The 16953-nt window shown below is 32.8% G+C and overlaps 1 protein-coding gene across 1 annotated transcript in view; it reads right to left on the reverse strand.

The window, feature by feature from the left end:
* Nucleotides 1-7484: 7484 nt before the first annotated feature.
* Nucleotides 7485-16953, reverse strand: part of LOC141776347 (M1-specific T cell receptor alpha chain-like) — a 65857-nt gene continuing 56388 nt past the window's right edge. Inside the window, exons 2-5 of the mRNA XM_074649842.1 lie at nucleotides 12111-12314; nucleotides 11234-11281; nucleotides 11004-11111; nucleotides 7485-8147 (exon numbers count right to left, since the gene is read on the reverse strand). Of these exons, the coding sequence (XP_074505943.1) occupies nucleotides 8146-8147; nucleotides 11004-11111; nucleotides 11234-11281; nucleotides 12111-12314 (362 nt within the window). The 3' untranslated portion in view covers nucleotides 7485-8145. The remainder of the gene's footprint in view (nucleotides 8148-11003; nucleotides 11112-11233; nucleotides 11282-12110; nucleotides 12315-16953) is intronic.

Consider the following 16953-nt stretch of genomic DNA (forward strand, 5'->3'; position numbering starts at 1 on the left):
CTTTATTTGGTTAAATTTTGTTTTACGCTGATTTATGGTCATTCCAGTGTTTAGTCATCAAATGTGAAACCACTTTTCTTTATGTTGTATTTTAATAAGATCATAGAAAAGATTCAAAATATATTATATATATAATTTAGCAATTAATAAAAATGTTTACTAATTATTATTAATGATATAATTTATGTTATTTTAACTGTTTATTGTTCCACACATTATAACATTTTATATTCTATATATAAAATTATTTGTTAATGATTAAGATATTATTTATAAACCTTAAAGAAATACTTTGTAAAACATCTATAAACATTAAATAGATAGATGTATTAGTAAATGTTAAAATGTGTGCAACAATAAACTGTTAATAAATACTTTACTAATGTAATCAGAATATTATTATTATTATACCTTTCAGCTGTGGTACAATATAATATATATATATATATTATATATAAATATATAATATAAACTAACTATTTCATATTACACAAACTAATGATAAAATAACATAATTTATAGCATTGCTAATAATTAGTAAACATTATTAATTATCATTTCATTGTTTTTTTATTTATTTATTAACCATTGACAAAGTATTAACTATCTATCTAAATAATGTTTATATATGCTTTTATGATGATTATAGATGTTTTATAAAGTATTTCTTAAAGGTTTATAAATAATATTAACAAATACTTATATATATACATATATATATATAGAATATAAAATATTATAATGTGTGCAACACTAAACAGTTAAATTAACATAAATTATCGCAGTAAAATAACTATGATTAATTAGCTATCCATTTAGCATTTATAAATTATGGTTATTATAAATTCTTACCTTTTTTATCATATTTGAGAGAAAATGAGCAGTGAAATGCAAACAAACAAACAGAAACAACAACTATATGTGACTCAGATAATGATCCATAAGACGTCCTGACAATGGAACAATGAAGGAGACAAAGAGGTCACCCTCTTGTTTGCATTTATGTGTCATTAGAAAACAACTCGTCTTGTCTTTCATTCCTATAGAAAGTGTAAAGTTACTATTATATATAAATATATCATATTATTATAAACATGATTACAATAGAAAGCAGCAGTAGAACGAGCAGCTGAGTGACATATTTATGACATCCTGTCGGAACAATCTGATGTTTATCTGCTTTATATTTAGGCGTCTCATCTGATTCTGAGGTCACACCTGATGATGCCTCTTCACCTCCTCACCGCCCACACACATCCTGTCCCAGCAGGCTTTGAGGCAGAAACCGCCGCCGCCTTCGTCTGTGACGTCGCTCCGTGCAGCTCGTCCTCAGCGAGCGACCGCATCCTGTGGAAACAGTGAGGCGGCAGCAGCCAATCAGATCGCAGATACAAACACCTCCACAGAGAGACAGATGATGAGAATATAACACATTTAATATTCATATAACACGCTTATATGTAAACATAACTAATATTAATATAACACATTTATATGCAGACATGACTATTATTAATGTAACACGTTTATATGTAGACATAACTAATATTAATATAACACGTTTATATGTAGACATAACTAATATTAATATAACAAGTTTATATGTAAACATAACTAATATTAATATAACACGTTTATATGCAGACATAAATGCAGTACCTGTGAGGGTTTCTGGACAATATCTGTCATTGTTTTGTGTTGTTAATTGATTTCCAATAATAAATATATACATACATTTTGCATAAAGAAGCATATTTGTCCACTCCCATGTTGATAAGAGTATTAATTACCTTTACGGTGCATTTAGAACAGATAAAAAACTGTGTGATTAATTTGAGATTAACTATGGACAATCATGCAATTAATTTAACATTTTCATGCAGTTATTATTTATTTATCATAATAATTTATCAGTTATTTATCTATTTTCATCCACATATCTGGAGGTCAGAGGTCAAGGGACCCCTTTGAAAATGGACATGTCAGTTTTTACTCGCCAATATTTAGTGTAACTTTGTAGCGTTATTTAACCTCCTTCATGACAAGCTAGTATGACATGGTTGGTACCGATGGATTCATCGGGTTTTATAGTTTCATTTGATACCAGTATCTTCACTCTAGCTTTAAAACTGAATACTATAATATTAGACACATTTGATGCAGCTTCATCTTTGTTTTTGCCGTGTGCATAAACAACCATATCATCGGCGTACATCTGAATGTTAACGTCAGAACAAACCGATGGTAGATCATCTATGTTTGGAGCGTTATTTAACCTCCTTCATGACAAGCTAGTATAACATGGTTGTTACCGATGGATTCATCAGGTTTTATAGTTTCAGATGATTCCAGGATCTTCACTCTAGATTTAAAACTGAGCCCGCTACAACCTAAAAATCACAAGTTGCGTTAATGCGTTAAAGAAATGAGTGGCGTTAAAACAAATTTGCGTTAACTTTGACAGCCCTAACTATTATTTAAATACAAGAATAAATAATTTACTTGTTCTACATGTTGTAACATGAATCACAAATTAATCATATATTTAAAAAATTGAAATGAGCACATTCAGTAGAAAACAGGTGGAGTGGAAACACACACACACACACACACACACACACACACTGTGGTTTTCATGTTTCCATCCAGTCGGTTGTTATGATTAATTTTCTCACATCGTTTACTGACAGAAGTTGATCACAGAGGAACATTTTTCATGGTTACAGCCTCCACATCTCATCTTGATACCAATAGTCATCTTTTATTTCCTGTTTGTTTGATGTTTCTGTAACTTTTATTAAAGATTCAGTTACAATCTTAAACTCGAGTCCAGCATGTTTGAAGTGACACGACTTCTTCTCACATTTGTGTGACTTTAGTGAATCCAAACTAACACTTAAAACCCCCAAATAACACAAACTAACTAACCAATGGATGCAGCGGTAGACCAGCTACTCTCCTGTTCTGAGAGGGAACATTACTGTTTTTTTCAATGCAGTCTGGTGGGTTTGAAGAGAGCGATATAACAGCTTCAGTTCCCGTCAGAAAGGGCTGTCTGATGACGAGGTGAAGCGGCTGTGGACGGGAGCAGCAGAAAAACAGATTTTAGACACCTAAAAAGATCAATATCAGTTAAAGTGTACGCTATACTTAGAACATTTTCACCACTTTACCTCGCTGACAGCCCTTTCTGACAGGTGGTATCCATCGGTACCAACCATGTCATACTAGCTTGTCATGAAGGACGTTAAATAACGCTCCAAACATAGACGATCTACCATCGGTTTGCTCTGACTTTAACATTCAGATGTACGCTGATGATGCGGTTGTTTATGCACATGGCAGAAACAAAGATGAAGCTGCATCAAAAGTGTCTAATGTAGTATTCAATTCAAAGCCACCAGACTCTATTGAAAAAAACTGTAATTTTCCCTCTCAGAACAGAGGAGTAGCTGGTCTACCGCTGCATCCATCGGTTATTTAGTTTGTGTTATTTTGTGACTTTGGTGTTTTAAAAGGTTAGTTCAGATTCACCAACAATAACACAATACCGCCGAATGCGGGTAAATTGTTGGCAGTGGCGGGGTGAAATCATCAGGACACCTGCCACTTTGGCAGGCAGGGAAAACGCTAGTGATGGGAATAGAGAACCGTAGTTGTCCGCTTTCTTGGCATCTCATGCCTCCGTGACTATCGATTCCTCTTATTGGTGCTTTCCAACAGTTACTCTGCACAATGACACATAAGCACACTGTATCTTGTTTCAGTTCGTTTGGGACCAGAGACACGGCGGAGAGAAAAATAAAGTGCTCAACAGCGTGGCGCTACTAAACCTGAGGGGATGCACCCTATTTTTCCCTGAATTCTACACTGTGAACAACAAACCTGTGTTTAAATCAGCAGGAGGAGAGGTAGTAACATTACCTGTTAGCAGCCGTTAGCAGCACAGTCCTGACTGGATAAATAGCGGAGCTACTAACGTTAACGGAGGTGCCATTGAGTCATTATTATGAGGCGTTCAAAGTCTGCTCAGGAAAAAGGACTATTGGGCGAAAGTAAATTACAACGTTATCAGGATGTGTTCAAATGTAATTTCATAAAATTAAGTTTTTGGTGAGAAACTTGAATAAATCCAGTTGTGTGAAGGAAATGTTTTCGCATCAATATAAAATAGATATTAGAGAGAGAATTATGACCTGTTTAACTTCCTAACACTAGCTCTAAGCAGCTTGCCAAGATTGTTTTTAATCAAAGCAAATATTTAATAATCATAATCATTTGAATTGTGTGTTTTTATGCACATAACCACTATAGATGACAATAACAAAGTACAGTACAGTACTGTATACACTACCCTCCCTCCACGGTGTAATTCCAACACTGTAATTTACCGTGTTTATAATGTTTTTAATGTAAAATATATTGAACATTGAATGAAATCTGATCTAAAATGTTATTCCTTCATTTAGCGCAGAGATTTCAAAAGTATCAGATAAAATTATAATAATAATAATTGTCTGCCACAGTGGCAGGAAGTAAAGAAAGAGAATTTTCAACCCTGGATGCAGCGGTAGACCAGCTACTCTCCTGTTCTGAGAGGGAAAATTACTGGATTTGTGTATGGAGTCTGTTGGCTTTGAAGAGAGCGATATAATGGCTTCAATTCCCCGTCAGAAAGGGCTGCCTTACAGCGAGGTGGAGAGGTGAAAATATTCTAAATATAACGTCTACGTGTCTAAAATCTGTCCACAAAAGGCACGTTGCTTTGCTCCAGACTCCATCTGCTGTAGTAATACACTGACTACTACACAGAGAAACACCTGAACTATCCCTTTAACCAGGAATCAATATGTTCCCTCAACCAGTCTGCTTCTTCTGGACCGGAACAACCGACCATCAGAAACACATCAGAACCTGAAAACTACCATTTATTCTCCACAACAGAGAGATTCTGGTTCACTAGAAACCGAACCGGTGAACGATAGTGAACAGTGAGATGTTGTTTATGGACTATTATATTTAGTAAGAGTGTGTCGCTGTACGGTGTTCATATTCACCAGAACTGTCTCTCTGGTCTCCACGTAGCTCTGATCACAGCGGCAGATTCTATTTTTTATCAGTGCCGTCTGTGTTTTAACTGCTGCCTGCCCGGAGACGAAAACCAGCCTTTCTGGCTAACTCTGACAATATGCACTGTCTCTATCAAATACAATACTAAACTAAACTAAACTGACCTCAGAGTCCTGATCTCAACCCCATCCAACCCCGACTGAGATCCAGACCTGATCCCCAGCACCACACATACTTTAGGTCATGTAATGTGCTTCTAAATTCAGTATTTGAATTTATCATTGAGGTTAAATGTCCTCAAACTGGGCCTCACAAAGACAGAAGTGTATCACACCCCCCACCCCCTCATCACATCGCTGGTGTGTTTGTGTGCAGCAGAACAAACAGGAAACCACAGAGATCTGCAGCTCTGCTGATCACAAACACTGATTAACGTTCATATTTAACATCGACAGCATGAACACACTGACCCAGATACGACTTTATGTCCAACAACTTGTAGTTTTAAAAGTTTAAATCGATCCAAATACAGCCAACACACAGAGATGTACGGAGGACGGAACCTGCCAAATCTAAAATAAATTAATAAATGATTCAACAAATGAATTAATATGTCATTAAATGTAGCAAAAATAACATTAAAAAAATTATATTTATGTTTTAATTTGCTTCTTTATTTATTAATCTTTGCATTAATTCCTTTATTTGTTTTCTCTTTTGTTTAATTTTCCCTTTTATTTATTGATGTATATTTTTTATTTCTATTATTATTTTAAATGTATTTATTTATTTTTCATTTATTTAGTTTTTCATTTATTTTTAATTATTTTATATTTATTTTAAATGCATGTATTTATTTATCTTCGCATTAATTCCCTTATTTATTTACTCTTTTGTTTAATTGTCCCTTTTATTTATTGATGTATTTATTTTTATTAATTTTAAATGTATTTAATTATTTTCTAGTATATTTTTCACATTTATTTAGTTTTGCATTTATTTTAAATTATTTTATTGTTAAATGTATGTATTTATTTATGTATTCTTGCATTTATTTATTTATTTCTGCATCATTTGTGCCTTTGCATTTCACCCCTTATTTATTTCCCCAAACTTATTTATTTCTGTATTATCTTCACAGGGTCAGGGTGTTATGACTATATGTTAGTTAGCTAAATAAAAGGGAACATTAAACAGAAGAGTAAATAAATAATAATTAATACAAAGATAAATAAATAAAAAAGCAAATTAAAATAGAAATATAAATTTATGTCATATTTTGTCAATTAATTAATCAATGCCTACATTTATTTTATTTTTGCTGCATTTAATGACATATTTATTTCTTTATTTATTTATTCATTCATTTATTTATTATTTTTGTCAGGTTCTGTCCTCCGTAGAGACGAACAGAGACTGCGAGGTTTCATTTCATCAGATAAACCAGAGTCACTGTTCTGAAATCATTTGTTCATTAAATGTCTCAGTTAATTCCTGTAAATGAGTTCATCTCTGAAAGAAGAGTTTTAACATCAGATATTATAAAATGTCATCAATGACTCAGTAAAGTCCTAAAATCATCTCCACTGTCGACGTAAGAAGGATAAAAAAATGTCAAATGTGAAACCACGTCAACACTTTTCTACACGTCATATTTTAATAAGATCAGAGAGAAGATTCAAAAAAGGAAGAAATATCAGTTAATTTTGCAATTATTAGTATTGGTAACACTTTATAATATTTAATTTCTATTTAACAAACAATGAAATGATAATTAATAATGTTTACTAATTATTATTAATGCTATAATTTATGTTATTTTAACTTAATCTATGTTACACACATTATAACATTTTAATACTATATATACAAGTAGCTGTTAGTGATTAATATATTATTTATAAACCTTTATAAATAGTTTGTAAAACATCCATAAACATTATATAGATATTTGTAATACTTTATAATGGTTAATAAGGTTTCTGGACCATCTGTCTATAGATGTTTTACTAATATATATAAATCATTTGGTAATTATTAACAAATACTTAATATAGTATATAAAATGTTATAATGTGTGCAACAATAAACTGTTAATAAATACTGTATTAATGTAATCAGAATGTAATTGTTATCGTCTCCTATCATCTATGATACAATATATAATTAGTAAAATAATTATTTCATATTACACAAACTAATGATAAAATAACAGAAATTATAGCATTACTTATAATTAGTAAACATTAATTATCATTTCATTGTTTAACAGTAAAAAAAACTATTAACTAAGTTGAATTAATTAACTAATCAATTTACCATTTTAAATTATGGTTATTATAAAGTTTATTATTATTATTATATCATATACAGTCTGTGTGAGGAATTCTGAATAAAAACATTTAGTCATCCAGTGTGTTTTCAGTCTTTATTGTAACAACAGAACAGAGTTCAATGATAACAGAGATATTAACACCAGCAGCAGAAGCAACAACACCACTGACTGTAGATCATAAAGACGACAGGTCATACAGATATTAACACGTTAACACGTTAACAGGTCATACAGATACTAACACGTTAACAGGTCATACAGATATTAACACGTTAACACGTTAACAGGTCATACAGATATTAACACGTTAACACGTTAAAAGGTCATACAGATATTAGCACGTTAACACGTTAACAGGTCATACAGATACTAACACGTTAACAGGTCATACAGATATCAACACGTTAACACGTTAACAGGTCATACAGATATTAACACCTTAACACGTTACCAGGTCATACAGATATTAACACGTTAACAGGTCATACAGATACTAACACGTTAACACGTTAACAGGTCATACAGATATTAAAATGTTAACATGTAATACAGATATTAGCGGGTTAACAAGTTATACAGGACGCTGATGATATTAACAGGTTAACATACTGATAGACGTTCCTATACTATACTATATACTGTATATATATATATATATATAAAACAGACGTATGAGACACTGATGGAAGAAGACTTCATCACGTCCATCAGGACGTTGCTCTGTGAATCCGTCGTCTGGTTCCTACAAAATAAAACATGAACCAGAGTTAATATACAGTTAGTACACTTATACAGATATAGTCAGTTAATATACTTATACAGTATATAGTCAGTTAATATACAGTTAGTATACTTGTACAGTACATAGTCAGTTAATATGCTTATACAGTATATAGTCAGTTAATATACAGTTAGTATACTTGTACAGTATATAGTCAGTTAATATACAGTTAGTATACTTGTACAATATATAGTCAGTTAATATACACATAGTATACTTATAGAGTATATAGTCAGTTACAGTTTTTCTCAATTGTTTACACACAAATACTGGTACTTGACACACAATGACCACAACATGTAACTCATGCACCAACCCCCTGAACCAATTCTGCTAAACTACAAGCACAATTCCTGCTTTACACTCAAATTGCAGTTCTAAAACACACTTTTTTCAGAACACTACACACAATTCTCTGCATTTGGCACAATTTTCATGAAGAAAATCTCGTTTTCACAAGGAACACACTGTCATTAAAAATTCTAAAGTCAATTGCCCTACTATGCACACTGACTCATCACATGGGCAAACACCTGTCACACAGTGTTACAATTAGCAATCATGGAAAGTGTATGACCGAAATCCACAAACGCGTATACCCCTTCTCCAAGCTATGGAAGACGCATGTGGAGATATAGCAGTTGATGCTTTTCATGGCTGGATTCGACATGCTAAGCGATATTTCCCCCGCTGCTTGGCCAGGGAAAACATTGCTTGTGATGTGGATGAGGTGCTGTGGCCAGACCGAAACAGAAGAGAGGATGCAGCATAGTTTTTTTTACTGTAACTGTATACAGTAAATTCTTCTGTTGTTTTGTATGTAGACCACTGTATGTGCAACTTTGTGTTGGTTGGGATGTACACTGTGTACATTGTTTTTGTGGGGAAAATAAAATATATTTGTTACCGTGTATTTGTGTGTTCTGAGTATAAAAACAATATTCTAAAATATTTTACAACACACTTCTGTATGTACTGTCTGTAGTAATGTATGTACTGTCTGTAGTAATGTATGTACTGTCTGTAGTAATGTATGTACTGTCTGTAGTAATGTATGTACTGTCTGTAGTAATGTATGTACTGTCTGTAGTAATGTATGTACTGTCTGTAGTAATGTATGTACTGTCTGTAGTAATGTATGTACTGTCTGTAGTAATGTATGTACTGTCTGTAGTAATGTATGTGCTGTCTGTAGTAATGTATGTACTGTCTGTAGTAATGTATGTACTGTCTGTAGTAATGTATGTACTGTCTGTAGTAATGTATGTACTGTCTGTAGTAATGTATGTACTGTCTGTAGTAATGTAAGTACTGTCTGTAGTAATGTATGTGCTGTCTGTAGTAATGTATGTGCTGTCTGTAGTAATGTATGTACTGTCTGTAGTAATGTATGTACTGTCTGTACTGTCTGTAGTAATGTATGTACTGTCTGTAGTAATGTATGTACTGTCTGTAGTAATGTATGTACTGTCTGTAGTAATGTATGTACTGTCTGTAGTAAGTGTAACACTGAACAAAAAAAGGGCCTAAGTCATTATGATGAATGGAGAAGAAGTGTTTTCCATTCATCATAGTGTTTTACATTGAGCACATCAGTGTTCAACTGGTTCTTATAAATGTCTATTCATATGATGGTTTGTGTGTGTCATTTGAAAACAAAATACCATTTTGAGAAGAAATAACATTGTTTTGAATGTAAAGTTTCATTTTGCAGGAGAATTGAGGGGTTTTGCCCATTGTGTGTGTGTTTTTTGATTTGTGTGTAGAGTTCTGAGAGTATGAGGCATGCTTTCAGAAAATGTGTGTAAACAATCGAGAAAAACTGTAACGTGTCGGTGAGCGACGCAAGAGAGAGAGAGAGAGAGAGAGAGAGAGAGAGAGAGAAACAGACAGACAGAGAGAATGAGAGAGAATGAGAGAGAGAGAGAGAGAGAGAGACAGACAGACAGAAAGAGTGAGAGAGAGAGAGAGAGAGAGAGAGAGAGAGAGAGAGAGAGAGAAACAGACAGACAGAGAGAATGAGAGAGAGAGAGAGAGAGAGAGAGAGAAACAGACAGACAGAGAGAATGAGAGAGAGAGAGAGAGAGAGAGAGAGAGAGAGAGAGAGAGAGACAGACAGACGGACAGAGAGAGTGAGAGAGAGAGAGTTGTCTGGATTATGACTGTAACTTCTTCATATTTCTGGAGTATTACCATTACGAGCTGTGATTGGTCAGTAGGCGGTGCTTTTATATGAGTTGAGTTAACCCTGAAGTTACCTCGCTAACGCCAAATCCTGCTTCGTAGTCCAGGTCTCAGCTGTGGTGGTGTTCACCGTGTTCACCAGTAGAGTCCATATGAACGCCCCCCCCTCATGTCGGATTCACGACCTCGTCAGTGGAAAGTTCCTGAAAGCTCCGAGTTCACGAGTTGTGACGTGTTTGTTGACGTTGTCATAAACGGCGGACGCCTTAGAAGTTAACGTTTTAGTGCATAATAAGTTAATATATTGTCATTTTAGTTGTATATTGTTTTTATGATTTATATAATTTTATAATATGTCTGAGGAAAATGTTGATATTCCCAACGACCTTATCTTTCTGCTCTGTCATTATGCCTCTGCATTTCCTGCATCATGTTAGCCACTCGCTCGCTTGCTAAACTTGTTAGCCTTTGTGGCTTCTAGACGGCAACAGTAACGTTAATATTGCCGTTGCTTAGCAGCGGTGTTCTCATGACTTAACCACTTGATTATCCTGTGTCCAGACAGCAGGAGAGGGGACAGCGGGGGGGTCCTACAGGCTGATATTAGTGAGTCATTAGTGGGTCGGTACTCACAGTGACTGATCCACAGACGAAGGGTCAACAGGACGTTGAAGACGATGGTCTTGAGGAACAGCAGCCTGAGGCCCAGGATGGTCAGAGACATCAGGTTCACCTTGGCATCTGTAAAGACCACCATCATCATCATCATCATCATCATCATCATCATCATCATCATCATCATCACCATCATCATCATCCCAATCAGAGTTGTAATGATGGACTCAGTCTGATTTATTACCAACCTGGTTCCAGAGTGTCTTCACACAGTTCAGACGCAGCTCCATCTTCAGCTGAAACACATCAGACAAAATGATTATTAGTTATTATGACGGTTACAATTATCAGTCTTTATTAATATATAGTCTATTTCAGGTTTTACTATTACAATTCCAGATTTATTTACTGTGACGGTTCTCATTCACTGCATCTTGTATGAAAAGGTTGGGTTGGCCTCGCAAATGAATCAGACATGTTTTTATCTGTTCTAAATGAACCTTAAAGGGAGATTAGTCAAATATTTATTACTCTTATCAACATGGGAGTGGACAAATATGCTGCTTTATGTAAATGTATGCATATATTTATTATTGTAAATCAGTTAACAACACAAAACAATGACAGATATTGATCCAGAAACCCTCACAGGTTTAAAGCTAGAGTGATTGCTCTGACGTTAACATTCAGATGTACGCCGATGATACGGCTGTTTATGCACACGGCAAAAACAAAGATGAAGCTGCATCAGAAGTGTCTAATATTATAGTATTTAGTTTTAAAGCTAGAGTGAAGATACTGGTATCATAGTAAACTTTAAAACCTGATGAATCCATCGGTGCCAACCATGTCATACTAGCTCATCATGAAGGAGGTTAAATAACGCTCCAAACTTACACAAGATTTTGGCGAGTAAAAACTGTCATGGCCATTTTCAAAGGGGATTTCCAATAATAAATATATACATACATTTACATAAAGCAGCATATTTGTCCACTCCCATGTTGATAAGAGTATTAAATACTCCCTTTAAGGTACATTTAGAACAGATGAACACATGTGTGATTAACTATTTTAATGGGTTGACAGCTCTAATAAAGACATTATTAAATGGTTCAAACTTACCTTGTTGACATTTGTACTCATCGTCTTTAGACAACAAAGCCACCTGGTTGAACAGCGAATCATCGCCTATTCGGACGGCACTCTTCTTGTTGAAGATGTCATTATGTGTAAAGTTTGCTGCCTGCAGTCGGCTGAAGCCGGTGGCCAGACATGCTGTGGTCCCACCCTCTGACAGCTTGTAGAAGGACGGCTCGTACAACTCTTCTGAAAAACACAAACGGACAACTCATAAACACACAGCGATAAAACATTATTATTAACACGGCTCTGTTGTGATGTAAAACATTATTATTAACACGGCTCTGTTATGATGTAAAACATTATTATTAACACCGCTCTGTTATGATGTAAAACATTATTATTAACACGGCTCTGTTGTGATGTAAAACATTATTATTAACACCGCTCTGTTATGATGTAAAACATTATTATTAACACCACTCTGTTATGATGTAAAACATTATTATTACACCGCTGTGTTATGATGAAGAGGTGAGACTGATGAAAGACGTCAGTCTCAGACACACTGTGATGGAAACACACTCTGAAACGTCCACGTCAGCTACAAACATCTAAAGCTAATATTAGTATTTCAGACCTAATAATCCCAAATCACACCGCTGATGGAAATGTGTGATGTACGTTTTCCAAACTGAAAGTACATTTTTATACGTTTTAGGCTGAGGTTTGGTATTTTCCTCAGTTTTACTGTGGTAGTGTCATACATTTATTAAAGTAGACTTACCTGTGTGTATTGTATTATGTAGTATTTAAATAAACATAATAAATGTACAATCATATAAACTGTGCATGCATCTCAAAATATTCTATAATTACTGTAATATTTATAAATTTCTACTTTATTTAGTGTGCATACATTTTATATATTCATTCTGTATTTGAAGAGAAATTAATTAAAAATGTTGTTGATGTTTTCATTTATATTAATATAAAAAATATTTGATTCTGGTATTTTCAGTTGCAGCTAAATACAAAATAAAAGGTGAATTCATTGTTGCGTTCCTCTCTTATTATTCATTCATTCATTATTCATCAACACAAATAATTAACATGACAAAGTGTTAAATATACAGACATTAATGATGTAGTGCTTATGTTAGTAAGAAAGATACTAATAAATGTTAAACTTTATTAAAGTGTGGTCATGGTGCTATCTGTAAGTCCTTTAACACAGTATTAGCAACACATTAATGTTGTAATAGGAAGTTCTCCAATTTAGTTTTTTAACTTAGAAGCTCTGCTGAGTTATAAAAAACTTCATGTTGTCTGTTTAAGTTTTAGTCTTTTTATAAAAAGGACATATATAGTGTAGATCTGTTAACGTTGACAACACACTTACTTGACGATACCAACGCTCTGGTTCAAGAACCAAATGTGGTTTTGAAGTTGTTGTCATTCACACAGTAACTAAACTAGTTACAAAAAACGCTGCAGTTCTTCAACATATTCATGTCGATAGATGTCGATAGAACTGGTCTGCATCTTTTTTATTTTACTACAAATAATAAATAGTCATCTGTTATTAGTTTGTTTGGCTTCTTATTTAAGTGTATATAATATATACTGTATAATACTGTATAATAATAATGATCATCTAACTCTGTATCCACTTTTAAAAAACTTTTGAAAACACATTTTTTAAGGATAGCATTCCTATAAGTGTAAGACTGGGTATAAATATATGTATGTATACATCTGTTTTGTGGACGCATGTGTACATTTATACACATTTATGTATATATATTTGTTTTATCAACTTGTCCTACCATTTTACCACTTTTATTATTATTGATATGTTCTGTGATGTTCTGTTTTAGCAGTTACCATATTTGTTACTTTATTTATCTGCTTTAATTGTCTTGTGAAGCACTTTGAGAAGTGCTATATAAATGCATTTATTATTATTATTATTATTATTATTATTATTATTATTATATTAATAGTATTTAGTAAACTGAATATCAGTGACTTAACAGTTCTTTGATATTTAATATTTGAAGTTATATTTTACATCCGCTGCAGGATTTACCAAAATAAATGCCTCATCAATAATACGATCTACGCTAATGATTCCTTTTGGTTTCATCATTGTTGGAAATAAAATACTACCTTGCAAGCATATATTGTCTTTATTTTATGTATATGTACGTAACATGGTTTGCAAAATCATTTAGCAAAAATCTGTTGTTCTGCAGCAACTCTGAGGTGCATGAATGAAAAAAAAAAAAAAAAGAATAAATGATGACAAGAAACTCAAAAAGACTAAATACCAATATCACTGAGAGATTTGTACATTATAATTTGTAAGATTTGAAGAACGTTACGCACACTTTGATTTATTTATAAAGCTAATATTTACTCACTTTTTTCTACCTGAAGTTTAGTTCCAGAACCAAATATGAGTTTGTTGACTCACATTGTCGTGTTGTTGGACAGTTTCCACTCATTTATTTTTATTTCCAACCTTCTACATGAGGAATATTTGAAATTAACATCAATTTAAAATGTTAAAGGTTTTTTTGCACTTGTAATGTGAGACATAAATAGATAAGTTTAGTTTTAAATCAAAATGGCTGAACACCCTGATTATGTTCATTTATTTAAAAAGAACTCAAATTATATTTACCTTTTAGCAGCAGAGTGAATGAAATATTTACTTCAGTCTCACACTTACTTGTCATGATATTAAGTTTAACTCCGGCTCCAAACACCATCCTGATGTTGTTATTCACACTCAGATTTATCTGACAGCAAAAACACCAGCGAGCTGAGCGAGTGAGAGGAACGCTTGAAACATATTTATAAATGTTTATTTTTTTAATAAGAAGCTAAATGTGTTATTTTATCTGCATTAATTCTAAAAAGTTAGACATTAAACTGAAGTTAAACTGACAAATTTAAACAATTAATTCAGACATTAAGAAGTCAAATAAAAAGACATCTTTGTCACTTCAAAATCACGAGTTTAAGTTCCACGTCTCTATAATAAGTTCTTCAAACAAAGGTATTACAGGCGTAATGTTTGTGTCTTCATGTTGAGTAAAGTTACGAAACTGTGTCGACGATTATTAATAATTTTCATTCTGACGTTATAAGAACCGTAAATTTTATAAAATGCACTTACGTGAGGAGACAGTAATTTTGATTCCAGATCCAAACATGAGTTTGTAGTTGTTAGCATTCACACAGTAAGTTAGCGTAATTCAAAAACTACAGAACATCCTTCATTATACTGATGACACGTCTCTATATATTTCTAATAAACTACAGAACATCTTTCATTATGCTGATGACACGTCTCTATATATTTCTAATAAACTACAGAACATCCTTCATTATACTGATGACACGTCTCTATATATTTCTAATAAACTACAGAACATCCTTCATTATGCTGATGACACGTCTCTTTATATTTCTAATAAACTACAGATCATCCTTCATTATACTGATGACACGTCTCTTTATATTTCTAATAAACTACATAGTGTACTGTACTTATTCTGATTTATATCAGGATTCATATTTATTAAAATATACATATAATGTTAATAAAATATAGTACTAATGCTATATACAACACTAGCTTTTTCAGGTAGTAGATATACTGTTATGTTCAGCATTTTTAAAATTTTTACATGGACTCTCTGGTGGTTTAATATGTTATTAATACAACAAATAAAACAAATAAGGTGGACTTTCAGCTGCTGTTGGAGAATTATTTACCAAAATCTTTAGTATTTAATATCAGCCATTATGTTTTGATCCTCTGTCAGTTGGTCTGTAAAGAGCAGATGTATATATATTTTATTGTTCGTCAATCTGGTTGTTGATTTTTGGATGTTGCACAAATTATAACCTGAAATAACATTAAACTCATAGCTGTTATAGCAGTAAACAGTGTTTTGTAATATACAACTATAAACAGTATGTATAAATATAACAAAGTAAGGTAAGATACAGTAGATTACTTTTATACACGATTTTTTGCACTCGTTTATATTTGTATGAAACATTTTTGTGACTTTTTGTTATTATATGAACTAATTAACTCTGCAAACTTCATTTTCATTGTACTCTGCAATGACAATGAACAAATATTCATTATTCCAGTTTATTTATGGGTATTTTCTTTTTGCATTTACTGTATATTGCTGTATGTTTTGTTTGTGATTTGTGATTTTTGCAGCGGGCAGTCGTTCACCAGCATCATTTTAAAATTACAGGGTTTGAAATATAGATTAGTTTGTTATCAAATAAAACATCGGTCGAATACATGTACTAAAAACTAAAAATAGCAAAGCTTCATATTGCAGAAGTTAGATACCATACTATCCTATTACTATATAATGTTCAGGCGTTTATAAATTAATTTGAACATTTGATTATCAACAATTGTGAGTGTATTTTCTCATGATTAATTAATTAATCAGTCAGGTAAGTAATTGTTTCAGCATTACAACATTACAATCAGATTTTTCACTTTTTGTTAGTTTTGGTCATTTATCAGTATCTAATATTAATGTATTTGTTTTTTTCACGACTCACTCGTTTGTACGATTAACTGGATTCCAGCTCCGAAGATGATTTTGAAGCCAGCAGCATTCACACAGTCAGCAGCCGCAGAACAACAAACACTAGCAGCTCAGATAATCAATGTTAACGTGATTAAACACGATCAAATTAATTTATTACTGAATTACATGACTGACAACTTGTTAAAGTTAGAAACAGATAAGCGGTGTTTAAGTGTTTTTTGGGACTTTCCTGGTTGACATTTTGCTATTGTTCAAAGTTTTACTAAATGATCAGAAAATGTGTT

The sequence above is a fragment of the Sebastes fasciatus genome, chromosome 11, assembly GCF_043250625.1.
Source record: "Sebastes fasciatus isolate fSebFas1 chromosome 11, fSebFas1.pri, whole genome shotgun sequence".
Lineage (NCBI taxonomy): Eukaryota > Metazoa > Chordata > Actinopteri > Perciformes > Sebastidae > Sebastes > Sebastes fasciatus.